We start from the raw sequence: 15374 nt of genomic DNA, 5'->3' as shown, positions 1-15374 counted from the left end.
CCTCATTCACAGACAGGCTCAGACCCTGAAGAACCCTTTTTGGCCACCTTTGTTTTTAAGAGTGTGAACGTGAGAATCCTTCCTCCAATAATGATGCACATTGCCCTGGTGGCCATTTCGCAGTCTAAACAGTGAAAGATGTAACACAGTCTCTAACATGGAGCTTTGATGCTCTGCCTTACGACAAGGATTCAAATTCATTTTGGATCTTTGTTGACAAAAACGCTCTGTCTATGGTTGTGCCTGACACCAGTGGACTGTAATCACAGAACATAGTCTCACGATATTATCATCACTAATAGCATGGTGATATGAATAACGATAGCATGAATAGATCATATTGTTCTTTTCCTACAGCTAACCCAAGCTGCATGCTCTCTAAACACACGACGACTAACCCTCCATAGGATCGCTAGCAGAATGCACTCTTAGAGGGTAGTTCTAGGATTTCTAGTCAATGATGTTTGGCCTTGGTCCTATATTTTGCATGTCCTTTTCTTCTTGGATGTAATAGATATTTAGAGTGAATATGGGTATGAACTTATGTGGATGTGAACATGTGTGCACTGTAGCTCTTTATTGATCAGCCTGAGGGAACACTGCATGCTTCCTTTGAAAGCCAGACATTGTTACCATATATGTCTGCAGAACAAACTGCCTTGTCATATCTGATGAACATCACGAGGCTCATAGTTTCCAGCCTTTAATATCTCATCCAGTCCTTTTGGGTGAATGATATAGAATGCTTTGATACTCTCCAGTGATGTGTGAAGCAGGCTGTATGTGTATTATGGCAATTAAAGTAGAACAACAGAGTAAACGGAGCATTTTCGGTAAAGTGTACACCTTTCTGTATCTGTAGGAGCAAGACTGCTCTAAAGAAAAGGAAGCTAACAAGGTAACACTAACACGCTGTGTATTCCTTTGTGTCTGTGTGTGTGTCTCATATGTTTTACTGTGTGTATGTCCCTAACTAGGTCTCCACCCATGAATTTTTGGCATATTATTGTTTAAAACAATCAGATGAAAATAAATCAAATAAAACCTTTTATATAAATAAATTGTAGCACATTTGTGATGCAAAGGAAAGTGACCTAACTCTATAAATGATACAAATGGTGCCCGGACAAAGCCACTGCAAGTGTGTATTGTCTTTCTGTTCTAACCGTGTAAAATGTAGTCGTAAAATTAAACACAGCATACACTGACATTAAATATTTCTCTTGCTTCTCAGAGGTGATTTACCATATGTGCTTTATTCCTACGTTTTATTCGCTCGTACAGAACCAGAGCTAATTTGTTGTGCTCTCTATTATTCCCTTGATTTGTATTCGAATCACGGATGGATGGAAACCTGGCTACTGATTTTGTGCCATGTAACCTAAGAGCTGCTTTACTAAAAAGTAAAAGTAAAATCTTCTAAAGTCTCCTTACACTCCATTCAGAAAGGACTAGGTCTGAGTCGTTAGAAAACGTATTGTGCGATAAGCTGCATGGTGTACCATTATACAGAAGTCATTCAGAAGAAATAAAATGTTGCATGTTACATGTGACCTGTGTTTTATTCTTCACAATTTTTGCTGTGTTCCCAAAACAGTGGTTTTGAAAGTAAGTAACAGCTGTGAGGTTGTTGTGGGAATGTGAAAGTTACTTGTGTGTTGTCTGCAGCCCGGTGCAGTTGGACGACTTTGAGGCCTACGTCAAAGACATGAGCAAAGACTCTGCGTACAAGTTCTCACTGCAGTTTGAGGTGAGGAAAAAAACTAATTTTGCATTTCATTTTTACCTCATTTTTAGCACTACATCATCTGCATTTCACATTATTGTGACGTGAAGGTGGCACAGTATCACATTTTAGTTTCCAAACTGATATTGAATCAAACCTGTTCAGTGCCAACAACTTTTTAAAGCCAAATCTGTTTACATTGATGGGTGTCCATCTGATCACAGCTTCAGACTGGTCCATGACATTGACGCTGCTGCTAAAAAGGCTCTGACCAGCCAGCAGTGAGTGTCCATGTAGCTGCAGCAGTTTGCGATTGTCCCTTTGTGTAGAAATTTTGTTAGTGTTGGTTGACGCTGTCCATACGTCTGCAGAACTAAAATATCTGAGGAACATCAAGAGTCTCATAGAACACAATTCTTAGTCTTTTACTGCTTCATTGTGTTGTTTTTTATGCTGCAATCCAAATTCCCTAGACACAAAAGATAGGCTTTTCCCCCAGGGGATTCTTACATATAAAACTATCATTCTCAAGAATTTTTTAATAGATATTATTGTGATCTGAATTCTCAAAGCTTCTGAACCTCTGAGAGAGGGAGCTGTGATATTTTGGAAAAAGACATTTGAATATCTTGGATATGTATTTCTTTTGGGGCGGCACAGTGGCGCAGTCACACAGCTCCAGGGACCTGGAGGTTGTGGGTTCGATTCCCGCTCCGGGTGACTGTCTGTGAGGAGTGTGGTGTGTTCTCCCTGTGTCCGCAAGGGTTTCCTCCGGGTGCTCTGGTTTCCTCCCACAGTCCAAAAACACATGTTGGTAGGTGGATTGGAGACTCAAAAGTGGCCGTAGGTGTGAGTGTGTGTTGCCCTGTGAGGGACTGGCGCCCCCTCCAGGGTGTGTCCCCGCTTTGCACCCAATGATTCCAGGTAGGCTCTGGACCCACCGTGACCATGAACAGGATAAGTGCTTACAGATAATGAATGTATTTCTTTTGTTACAGGAGTTGAAGAGCGTTGGGCTGGACCTCTCCCACGATGCAGCAGATCTACCAGTGAACAGGCCCAAGAACCGCTACACGAACATCCTGCCTTGTGAGTGCTGCTCCCTCACTTCCTCACACTACAAAGCTGTGGTGACATCACACACATTCACACATACACACTTACAGACACACTACACCACAGTGTTAGCTAGAAGCTGTCATGGATCTGCCTTGTTTTGTTTGCTGTGTTTACATAATGTTACTGACACTGACCAAGCGCTCATTTCTCAAACAGATGACTTCAGCCGAGTGAAGCTGATCTCTATGCACAATGACGAGGGCTCTGACTACATCAACGCCAACTACATTCCAGTGAGTACTTACACCTCATCTGATCTCTGAACGTGTAAACAGCATGTTTACCCTTAAATCAGTCATTCCTCAGAGTTGGTTAAACATGGTAAACCTATTTAATATTGCTGTAAATCATTATATCTACAGGCATTTTTGTTTGTTTGACAAAAACAGTAATTATACAGCTGTAACAAAAAGTTTGGGTGCCGTCTTTACTTTCTAGCTGAATAATAATAAACATCCTGTTCAGAGAACACACTTCTACACTATTTAATGCAGAGTTGCAGTTTATTTGTGTGTTCTGCGCAACCTGGGAATCTAGCCGTAGTGCTGTGTGCTGGGAGAATAGAATAGAAAGCCTTTATTTATACACAGTATACACAGTACAACGAAATTGGAAGCTGCTCCTTAAAAAGTGCCCACAGTGCAATATTTAAATAGAAAAGTTAGAACTAACTAATAAAAACTACTGTGTATAAAACACTACTGTGCACAGACAAGAACTTAACATATAAGTACCCTATAGACAAGTAGGACAGACAAAACAGAAGAGACACTGTAAATGTCAGTTAGTGCAGATTCCCATTTAGCAACGTGATGGCTTTGGGAAAGAAGCTGTCCCTGAGTCTGTTTGTTTTGGCCGGTATGGACCTGTAGCACCTACCAGAAGGCAACAGGTTAAGGAGGTGGAAACCAGGATGGGTGGTGTCCTTCAGAATGTTCCTGGCCCTACTGAGACAGCGAGAATTATAGATGGAGTTTATGGAAGGCAGAGAGCAGCCAATGATTTTTCTTGCAGTATCGGTCACCCTCTGCAGTCTCTTTCTGTCAGCCTCTGTGCAGCTGGAGTGCCACACTGACACAGCATAGGTCAGTAGGCTCTCTATGGTGGAGCGGTAGAAGGTCACAAGCAGGCACGTGTGTAGTTGCTCCTTCCTGAGCAACATCAGAAAATGAAGCCGCTGCTGGGCCTTCTTAACCAGTGCAGAAGTGTTGACTGTTCAAGAGAGGTCTGCAGAGATGTGAACTCCAAGGAATTTGAAAGATTCCACTTGCTCCACAGGTTCGCTGTTCATGTGTAGGGGGGCAGGAGCGGTCCTGTTCCGCAGGAAGTCCAGGATGAGTCCTTTAGTCTTAGTGATATTCAGTGCCAGGTTGTTAGTTGCACTCCACTCACCAAGTTTCAGAACCTCATCTCTGTAGGTCGTCTCGTCTCCCCGTTATCAGTCCCACCACCGTGGTGTCATCAGCAAATTTCACTATGAAAAGCTCTGGGTGGGCAGGACTGCGGTCGGATGTGTAGAGTGGAGGGGGTATTACTAACTGCATAATGCCAGATCCTTAGAAATTATATTTAAACTTTTGCATATGTCTGTATTAAATGTTTCTGTCTTTGCTCAAAGCAAGTGTGACTGTTGCATAGTGTTGAGAAGAAGGTTAACTCTCAGTTGAAGTGACTGTTCTCTGTGACGTTGACAGGGATATAATTCTTCTCAAGAGTACATCGCCACACAGGGGCCACTCCCAGAGACACGCAACGATTTCTGGAAGATGGTGCTGCAGCAGAAATCGCACGTCATCGTCATGTTGACTCAGTGCAACGAGCGCAGGAGGGTCAGTTCCCATGGAAACCTGTTCGAGTCTGTCCGTTATTCTCCTCAACCCCACAGTGCTGTAATTAACCAGCTCAGAATGTGACAGCATTGTGTAACTCTGAATCATTACATAGGAGATAGGAGGATAATCAAGACGTGATTGCATGCACTGTACCACAGTCATTTTCTTTTTCTTTAATGCCAGATTAGTTTTGACACATGTGCAGTACCTCGCAAAAGTATGAACAGTGTCATGTTATAAGGACTAATATTAATGCTCCAAAATGACATGCATTTGCATTAACTTGCAGTGTCTTGGTCTAAAACAGAAGACTGCTTAGACTTGTTTACACTCTTTGGTCACTGTGTAATTCTCTGTTATTCCAAGTTATATTTTTGCTATCATTTAAATGTATGAAGAACAGTAAAGACGATTTGATTGGTACTGTGTATAACTGTGGGTTCTCACACAGGTGAAGTGCGATCACTACTGGCCGTTTACGGACGAGCCTGTATCATATGGGGAGATCACCGTAGAGATGCTGTCCGAGAGCGAGTCTCCTGAGTGGACTATCAGGAATTTTAGACTGGGCTATGTGAGTATGGAAGAGGCTGAGAAGAGAAGGGAGAGACTAGAATGTATCCAAGTATAACTCAATAGATGGCTGTTATCACCTTTATCAGCGTCAGTAAAAATGACTTCATCTTGTAGAAGATTGTTGAATAAGTGCTGATGAGTTTATAATCTATCTTTATAATCGACAAATCCACTGTGCTGTTTTAGTGTTTATGCATTCATTCATTATCCTCAGCCTCTTATCCAGTTCAGGGTCCTGGTGGGTCTGGAGCCTACCTGAAATCACTGGGCACAAGGTGGGAACACTTCCTGGAAAGAGTACCTGTCCATTGCAATAATTTTAGGTAGTTAATACACCTATCAATCTTTGTTTTTGGACTGTGGGAGGAAGCCCATGCAGACACTGGCACAACATACCAAATTCCTCACAGACAGTCACCCGGAGCGGGGCTCAAACCCACAACCCCGGAGCTGTCTGACAGTGACACTACCTGTTGCTCCATCGTGTCGTCCTGTTTTATTGATAGAACTGGAAATGTGGGACGGCAAGGCAGCATCAAAGTCACAGTATAGTGTCACTGTCACACAGCTCCAGGGTCCTAGGGTGGTGGGTTTGAACCCTGCCTTTGGTCTGTGACCCTGGGCTCGCCCTGTGTCTGCATGCGTTTCCTCCCACAGTCTAAACAACAGGTTGTTAGGTGGATTGGCTATTCATTCTTATAGATGAGAGTGTGAGTATGGTGCCTTGTGATGGTCTGGCATGCAGGATGTGCTCCTGGTTTAAGCCCAGTGATCCCGGATGCACTTCGACTCTGCACTGGATGAAGCAGATACAGTAAATGAGTGAATGAAATGGAAATGCAACAGATAATCACTGGTGGCTACACTTACATTAAAGCATGAGCAATAACATATCACTTGTGATCAAAGCCTGGGTCAGAGCCCCATCGAACAAGGAGAAGACTTAAAAATGTACATTTTCTGAAGACCAATATATAAGTAGATGATATACACTCTGTTCAGCTGTTAGCAGTTATTTTACACTGTTGTTGCTGCCAGTAATAAGCCACACCTTTGTAATGAAATCCAGTAATACACACAAATTACTGTAATAACGTGACCTACATATTGTACACGCAGTGAGTGTTTTTAAATAGTTCACATCAACAGCCAGCAGTGTCGGCTGTGAGTCAGACCTCTTGAAAGTTGCCTGAGGAGTGGAGTTTGAGTCGTGTGTTCTTGTCTCATGACTCGTTCTCTGTGGCTCGGTCTGATGCCCCCTACAGGCAGACGAGACTCAAGATGTACTGCATTTTAACTACACGTCCTGGCCCGACCATGGGGTGCCCACAGTGAACGCCATCGAGAGCATCCTGCAGTTTGTGCAGATCGTCCGTCAGCAGGTCAACAGGACAAAAGGGCCGGTCATAGTCCACTGCAGGTGAGTGCTATGCTGTAGATCTGGTTCTAAATTTGAGACTGTTTTTGGACTGTAGAAAAGCATTAGCCCTTATTCTTGTAAATTTGTCAAATTGTAAAATTGGCGCACACAAATTTCACTGACAGTTTATCGCCCTCATCATTGGCCTTTACAATTTAAGTCTTAGGAAAGTGAGTTTAATTATGTTAACTACATTCTGTTCACAATCTGTAATCTGTAATCAGAAATTACAGTAAGAGCTAATAACTGCACACAGCAATCTTGCGGCTATACTTATAATTTATGTTTTTATTAGACACCGCCCTACATGGAAGCAGAGGTGGTTAGTGTAGCCTGTTCCCAAGCTGAATACGAATATAGACACCCAGATCAAATAATGACAGAACATGATGAACATAGAAATAAAAGTAGCAAAAATATCAGGCTAAAAATTCTTAAAGGCCAAGCACCAGCTCTATGAAAGTGTTAAACAAATAAATACAGTGGAATCTGAGTTCCTAACTTGTGTTTATTGATAGTCAGAAAACATGTTATTTCTTACTAATTCAAGGAATAAGGTTTAAAAGACCATTGGTCCCCCCCCCAACGGTGTTGGGAAACTCTAATAGGCGTCTTGCCTGTGACGTAGATGGTGGACAACAACTCTAGAAGCTGCACTTAATTTAATGCAAAATGACGAAAAGGTGTGTTGTTTTTGGCTGCAATCATTCAATGTACAGTGGGACATCTGTGAACAAATGGCCCAAAGATCCCAAAATATCCAGAAAATTGACTCAATTTGTCAACTTTAAACGGGCACTTTGGAAAGGACCATCCGCTCACTCCGTTATCTGTAGCTCATTTCACTGGCGCTTTTCCAACAATATGGGCATGTAAGGACACCAACGAAAGGTGTTCAAGAGCCTCTGTAACATGGAGGTAAACAGGGTAAGGACACTCACTTCGCCTGTTTTAGTTGGTGTTAGTTAACGTTAGCTTGACTCGCTAAACTCGGTGTCTCAGATTATACTCGGCTACGTAGCTGCATTACGGAGGTTTATAGTGTCGGATGAATTCGAGTTCGACTTCGATCACATTTACAAGAACAACGGTACCTCTACATTTGAGTTTAGCTTATTGCTAGGCTATTGTCATGAATAATGTTGGTTATTTAGCTAGATACTGTCATAACAGTCAGTCATAACGGTGTTTTACCGCGGCGTTGTTCAGCTGTTGTCCACCAGTGACGTCACGGTCGCGTTCAAGAATTTCCGTAGCGAGCTCGGGTTTTTCCGTCAATTTAATAAAATTGTCAGTTTTAAAGCAAATTAAGCTGCTATTTTCATTTTAATTCATACTTATATATGTTAGTAACTAAAATAATGTGAAATATTCATGGAGGTCCATTAAGTGGTGCTTAGCCTTTAAGATGTCAATGGTCATTCTGGGATAACGAGAGGTTCAACCTAGGAGCTGAACCAACAGAACAGATTGAAATGCACGCTGCTGGCGTCCTGTCTGTCCGCATCTAACTGATTTGATGTTAGCAAGAAATGGTCGGTGACTACGACAGATTATAGTGAAAACATTAGCTGCCAAAAATCACTGGTGCAGTCAGTGATTAGTTGGTGTTTAGTGGCCATTCAGAGAAAGCCATGAGTGGAGTCTGAGAGCTTTATTAACATGAGAGACTGTAAAGAGGTGCTGGATTTTTTGTTTATTAATTTTTTTTGGGACTCGTACATGCTTCAGAGAAGAGTCAAAGAAGCTGTGGCACATCAGTGAAGCGTTTAGGCTGATTTACAGTACAGTGGACTACAGTTACACCGTGGGCTGAGCAGACAGGCTGTAATCGTTGTGGCAGACTGCCAGCTAATGATTCTCTGAGAGGCAAAAATGTTTGGTAAAAAGGGTGTTACAGAGACTGCATCATGAAGAAAACTGATCCAGCACAAATCTGACCGTGCTAGTGGTGTGAATGCAAACAGGTGCCATTTTTGTTTTAGTAAAGGGATATATCCATGGTCCTTGCTGATCTTCTGAATTAGTCCTGAGCTAGATATAACATGTCATTAAATGTATGAAATGTGTTCTTTTCCTATTTGAGGTTTAAAACAGTCATTACTTCTTAATGAAACCCTGACTTACTATTACCCATCCCTGGATTAATGTAGAAATATACAGGGGTTGGACAATGAAACTGAAATACCTGTCATTTTCAGTGTGGGAGGTTTCATGGCTAAACTGGAGCAGCCTGGTGGCCAATCTTCATTAACTGCACACTGCACCAGTAAGACCATGTGCATCCAATGGTTCAAACATTGTGTCCTGAAGGCGGTGCCGTGTATCAGGACGACAATGCACCAATACACACAGCAAGACTGGTGAAAGATTGGTTTGATGAACATGAAAGTGAAGTTGAACATCTCCCATGGCCTGCACAGTCACCAGATCTAAATATTATTGAGACACTTTGGGGTGTTTTGGAGGAGCGAGTCAGGAAACGTTTTCCTCCACCAGCATCACGTAGAGACCTGGCCACTATCCTGCAAGAAGAATGGCTTCAAATCCCTCTGACCACTGTGCAGGACTTGTGTATGTCATTCCCAAGACGAACTGACGCTGTATCGGCCGCAAAAGGAGGCCCTACACCATACTAATAAATTACTGTGGTCTAAATCCAGGTGTTTCACTTTCATTGTCCAACCCTCATGAGGGTTGAAGCTACAGCTTCTGCACCAAAATAAAGCACAGCATATTAGGAAATGATCTGTGTAGTACTTGTGCATGGAAGCGGTTATTTAAGACCTATACCTTGCACTATACTGGGTTTAGGGGCTCATTTTAGACAGAGATTAATAAATGTATTAATGTGTGTCCCCAAAGGATGCGCCTGGCATTACTCTCACTAAACGTCTTTCCGTTGTTGATGTTATTGTTCATGTGCTGACCATAACGTTACACACATGGTGTTGTCTATTCAGAATCGCCCATCGTGGCTAGCCACACATTGATTGTTGGATTAAAGGGACTTGCTGTACATGGATTAACCATTAGAGCGATTACCATGTACGGCTAAAGTCATGCAGTTATGAGGGATGTCGAGGGAGGGAAAGGCACAGTTCCTACACTTCTCCTCCCTCAACATCCACCCACTGCTCCCCAGGTGCTGAAGTGGCTACATCTGGATATATAATGTATTTTTCAATGTTTTATTCATGAGCAACACAGTGACACACTGCACTCGATGTGGCCACACACTTGGATTTCTCGTAATTCTTCTCAAAGCACTTCAGTCAGATAATTATGGCTTAGGCTTGTTTTGTGAGAACGTGAAGTGAAGTGAAAGCTCACACAGGCGTGCTGTCATGCCTCTAGGCCCAAGGTTAAACGCCAGCTGAACCCTGGCTGCTTTGGCTCATGCTGCTATTCCTGTCAAACGCCTGCCATCGCTAAGGAAGAGGCAACATCCTGCTGATCTCTAACACAAGGCACATACAAGGTGTCTATTCTGAGGATTAAGATCAGAAATGCTTCAAAAACATGCCGTTTGAACTAGTTGTACCATCATACAGCAGCAGGACTATGGTCCAGATACACCGTTTCTTCAAGCTTTTGAATACACTCTTTATAATTAGGGGATTCAACTACTGTGAGATGCACCCACTGCAGGCACAGACATAGTCTAGAGAAGTGCTGTATAAATAAGGATTTACTTCTTTACTTAGCTGTGCCCATGACTTCTATAATCTCTCAGACAGAAATAAGGGTTAATGGGACTGACTCTAACACATCTACTGTGTGTGTGTGTGTGTGTGTGTACTCTCCTGCAGTGCTGGAGTGGGCCGGACAGGCACCTTCATCGCACTAGATCGTCTGATGCAGCACATTCGGGAACATGAGTATGCTGATATTTTGGGCATGGTGTCAGAAATGCGCTCCCATCGGCTCTCCATGGTGCAAACAGAGGTAAATACGTGAGAATCTAATGCCACACTTCCTTTACATCATATATGTTGCTTATAAGAATTCCTCAGAAGCTTAAAGCTCACTGTGGGGAGTCCAACGCGCTTCTGCGATAGAGACACTGAGAATTTTGCCCTCAACGCAATCGTAGTTTCAAAAGAAGTGATACGTCTCTGTGCAGGAGCAGTACGTCTTCATTCATCAATGTGTCCTGCTGATGTGGAAGAAGAAAAAGCAGCAGACTCTCAGCAGTGACGTCATCTACGAGAACGTCACCAAGTCTTAACGCCCAGGACATGTACGTATGCAGATAAGTCAGTGAACCTTTGGAACAAATCAGTTATAGGTATTTTCCAATGAACATCTTGTGGTTACACTTCCAGTTCATTTCTAACAGGTTCAGACATGTATACGTCTTAATACCTGCAGTGAGGAGTTTTGATTGTGGTCGGTTTAGACCTCATTAAAACACTGATGTGGTAAATGATGCATGATGATTGAAAGATTATTCGTATTATGGCACAATCGTTAGTGTCACTGTCACACAGCTCCAAGGTCCTGGGCTTGTGGGTTCAAACCCTGCTTCAGGTCACTGTCTGTAAGGAGTTTGTGTTCTCTCTGTGTCTGCATGGGTTTCCTCTGGCTGCTCTGATTCACAATCCTCACACAATTCAAAAACACATTAGTGGGTGGATTGGCTACTCAAGAGTCCATAAGTGTCAATGAATATACAGTGGAACCTCTACCAACGAACGTCTATATTAACGAACTTTCCAAGATACGAACCGGGCATTTGAATATTTTTTGCCTCCACCAACGAACCACGACTCTAGAAACGAACCCGAGCCTCCGCCTAGAAATGGCCACTGACCCCAATAGGCGAGTCTCCCAACGCACCCAGACTTGAGTGAGCTTTTAAGATTAGCAAATTGTAGCTTTAGCAATTTAGCATTTGTGTAAATAGCAGACATCGAAATTCGTGCTAAGTTAAGCCGTATCTACGCTTCGTCTCCCCACATTCACCACCTACTCTCCGTTATTCCACCCACCCCCCACCTCCCGTCATACAGCCAGTGCCTGTGTTACTCCTCCAGCCAGTCGTCACGTCTTCAAGGTAGCGATGTGTAACCACTTAAAACGTTATTTCTTTTTTATCACTGTTACCACTGTATTCGTTTTTTATTTTTAGTAACGCTACATGTATTTTTTTACTAATTTGAGAGAGTTGTAAACATATATCAGTGCAAAAAGGGTGACTTTCGGGGTGGGGGCTGGAACACATTAATTGCTTTTCCATTATTTTAAATGGGGAAAATTGACTCGAGAAATGAACTTTTCCACTTACGAACCGGGTCACGGAACAGATCAAGTTCGTAGGTAGAGGTTCCACTGTATATGAGTGTTTTGCACTTCGACAGGGTGTTCCCACCATGTGCCCAGTGATTCTCGGTTGGCTCTGGACCCACTGTATCATTAAACAGCAAAAGGCTGTTACAGAAAATGAACAATGATTGAATGATTTTTTATTTTTTTTTTTACTTCGCCCTGAAGAGCATGGGATTCATTGACGAGAACACCCTCAAGTACCATTAGGTTCTGTTCGTACCTTCTTAAGCAGCCATCAAAAACCATAAACGTGGAACCTTCAGTACTGTGACCGCAGACCAAAAAAACCTCTAAATGGGATGGTGCATCAGTCTCTCTGATAAAATAGTACAAAGATATTTTCATGTCTGCTTTAAACTGAGTGCTTTGCTCATTCTAATCTATTTCTGTACTTGGCAGGCTGTGGCGATGCACTTCACTCTCCTTTGCTTCAGGCATTTGTTCTCTGCTTAGAGGCCTACAACATAAACACCAAAAAAGAAAAAAGACTGCAGCCAAGGAGAGAGACACCATCTGTACCCCATTCTGTTGTTTGAATTGGTGAAAGCATGACAGGACAAAACGTTTGCCTTAAGGAACCTACATCACCATCCACAAGCCAGGATACCTTCTACAACTCTTGTTGTGAGTAGAGAGAGTGTGACTGCTGAAATTTGAGATGGAGCTGTTGGGGACGAGAGCTTGTTGAAGCGCTGGCACCCTCTAGTGGAGGCAAGAAAAAGAACTTGGTTTAGCGTTAGATTGTTAGTTTTAATCTCAGGAGTTCTCCATAAACCCTGCGAGCGGACAGGAGGAGCGTGCTGGTGCAGGGGTTTAGTCTCCGAGGTTGTTTTAGGCTGTTGTAGAGTGTAAATTCGTGTGCCCGTTTCACACACATTGTAACCCATACACATGGAATAGTGTTAGTATTCATTGCCTTGGTTTCTGCGGCTGCGTCGTGCTAAAACGCCAGCGCCGGCTGGCGTCAGACTCTAACCGTCACACTGCCACTCCCCACTGGGAAACATTCCGTTTAAGTGAAGTGTGTATGTGTGTATGCGTGCGTTATCTACTGCTGTACAACTTTCTCCACACTCTTCGGTACTAGGGCCCAGCTGGAAGGAGGATTTGTCGAGGTGACGAGGCACAGTACACAACTGCCCACATTTGGTACTGTATCGTTTGCACTGTTTTATCTGTACTGTATACAGCGGTTTTCCACCACTGTGGAGACTGTACTAAGCTTCAGCATTTGTCCCTGCGTCATCGCGTCACAGCTGGGTGACTTCTCTGGATCTGGAGTAGAAGAGGACGATCAAGCAGTGGAGCTGATCCTGGACCTGAATGGGCAGTGCTTTTTTTTATGGCCGTGATGTGGAACTTGCTGAAGCTGCAGTCACCCAAAGTCTCTACAGAAGAGATTTGCATATCAGTCTCCTTACGTATATTCAACACTTGGCCGATGCTGAGACTGTGAACACTCGCAGAGAAAAGGGAACTCCAGGATTTGTGAAGTCTGGCTTTGATTTACAGATCTGTTTAAGTAGGGATGCATGTTGTTGTGTCCTTCACATCACCTGATAGTGAATCTGTGACGGTCCCTATTTAAACTTACATGTACGAAATGTGTGACAGCAGTGTTTGCAGCTCTGTGGGAATATACACATCACTCCACAAGATCCATGTTGGTACTTCTCTTCAACTTTCTTTTAAACTGACTGAGGTTTTGCACAACCCTGACTCTCTTCTGCAGTTCTCGGTTATACACAGCTCTACAGACATTTAAATCTCGGTATCACAGATACTGTACGTAGTTTTATAACTCGTCTAGAGTCTCTCGACAGTGTATTGCACATACTATATACTGAGGTATATCTGGTACAGACTATTTAAAGAATATACGGCCATTACTGGCAGTGCACAAACTGAGGATTCCCAGCTCACAGGAACATTCCCACAACGTTGGCTAGCCTTAGCTACTGGTACTAATCATATTTTAAAGAAAAGGTTTTAATCTAATGTTCAGAGAACTTCTGAAGGATAAATGTTATTTAAAGTAACGAAACATTTGGAGGATGTTTTGAGGTTTGAGTTCTGGGGACAAACAAAGAAAATAAATCTGGCTTAAAGCATTACATGAACACGCACGGTGATATCCTCAACACCTCTTTACAATTAAAAAAAGTGAGTTTTAGTCCCGATAACCTAAAGTAATAGTCATAATATTAGTAGATTCTTTTAAATATTTGACCATTTGGGACAGTATAAAGGAATGCCCCTTTCACATACAAATGTTCCGGAGTTTACCCGGATGTGTGATCCTGACACCCTGCAGCATTCCTCCCCGACTTGATCCTGGTTCCGGAGTTTCTCCTGCACACACTGCACAGGCGCTGCTCCACGTCGAAAACACGTGTTCCGTTTCCCGCTGTGAGAGCGCATCTAACGTAGAAAATCTCCCACTGTGTGCTGCGTGTCTGCAGGACTACTCCGGGACATCTCTGGTCCTGGTATTCCAGAGATTCACTAGAAATTCTCAGGAGTTTGTGTGTGAAAGAGGAATATGATGCACTTCCGAACAAAACAAATCAAACTAAATCCCGCCGATGCGTCAGACCCGCTTGTTTAACTAGTGCCATTTGCTGAAGTCTACAGTCGGCTCAGACAGAAGGCTGCTTATACAAAGCCTTTAAAATAATTGCATGTCCTTTACTTCGTGCAAAAGGATTTCATAAAATCCATCTGAATGTTCTCAAAAATCAGTTGTCGTTGTAAATACTGCAGGTGTTTCCAAAACCCGATCAAGGATGATATACAGGGCAATGTCCCTTGTAATGATCTCTCAGTTGTACACTACATCCCCTACTGGTCCACCTCTTTTTTCCCCCCCAGAGTGTTCTCAGAAATTAAAGCATGGCGCATATAAACAAGTGACTCTGGGCTCAGAGGCATTTGTTCAGATAATTCACTCAAACTGCTGAATGTGGAAGCATTAGTGAGTTCTGAAACGTATGACCAGTTGTGTATACAAAGAGAGGAAAGAATTCTTACGGATCTGTTCGAGAGGTCACCTCACGTTTCCTGCGAGGAGCCAAGTGTGTTGAGGATCAGCCGAGACTGCGTTCCAGAACAGAAGAAAAGTGGGCTGCTTCACTCAATTTAATTTTTGTATTATTTTCTTTAAAGTAGCGTGTATGTCGATTTCTGACTTGCGTCCAGTTTGTCTTTGGTGCCATTTTTGTGCAATGTGTCACTTACACTAGAGGGGCGTTCGCGGTCGCCTTCACAGAGTTTTAATGTATGTGGTTGTTGGGAAAAAAAAAAAAAAAGAAAACATACAATAAATGCAAGTTTTTTTCTGGGAGAATAAAGTGAATTTTCTTAATTCTTC

General features: G+C 42.9%; 1 protein-coding gene across 2 annotated transcripts in view; it reads left to right on the top strand.

The window, feature by feature from the left end:
* The window catches only part of ptpro (protein tyrosine phosphatase receptor type O), a 77739-nt gene extending 62399 nt beyond the window's left edge, over positions 1-15340 (top strand). For both annotated transcript variants that reach the window (XM_066669437.1, XM_066669436.1), the window contains 10 exons: positions 863-898; positions 1669-1750; positions 2725-2815; positions 3002-3078; positions 4540-4674; positions 5129-5251; positions 6519-6673; positions 10486-10621; positions 10800-10916; positions 12404-15340. In XM_066669437.1, the coding sequence (XP_066525534.1) occupies positions 863-898; positions 1669-1750; positions 2725-2815; positions 3002-3078; positions 4540-4674; positions 5129-5251; positions 6519-6673; positions 10486-10621; positions 10800-10904 (940 nt within the window). In that variant the 3' untranslated portion in view covers positions 10905-10916; positions 12404-15340. The remainder of the gene's footprint in view (positions 1-862; positions 899-1668; positions 1751-2724; positions 2816-3001; positions 3079-4539; positions 4675-5128; positions 5252-6518; positions 6674-10485; positions 10622-10799; positions 10917-12403) is intronic.
* Positions 15341-15374: the final 34 nt, after the last annotated feature.

Source organism: Hoplias malabaricus, chromosome 4, assembly GCF_029633855.1.
Source record: "Hoplias malabaricus isolate fHopMal1 chromosome 4, fHopMal1.hap1, whole genome shotgun sequence".
In the NCBI taxonomy this organism is placed as follows: Eukaryota; Metazoa; Chordata; class Actinopteri; order Characiformes; family Erythrinidae; genus Hoplias; species Hoplias malabaricus.
The sequence above is the reverse complement of the archived record's forward strand: the minus strand, read 5'-3'. Positions and strand labels throughout refer to the sequence as shown.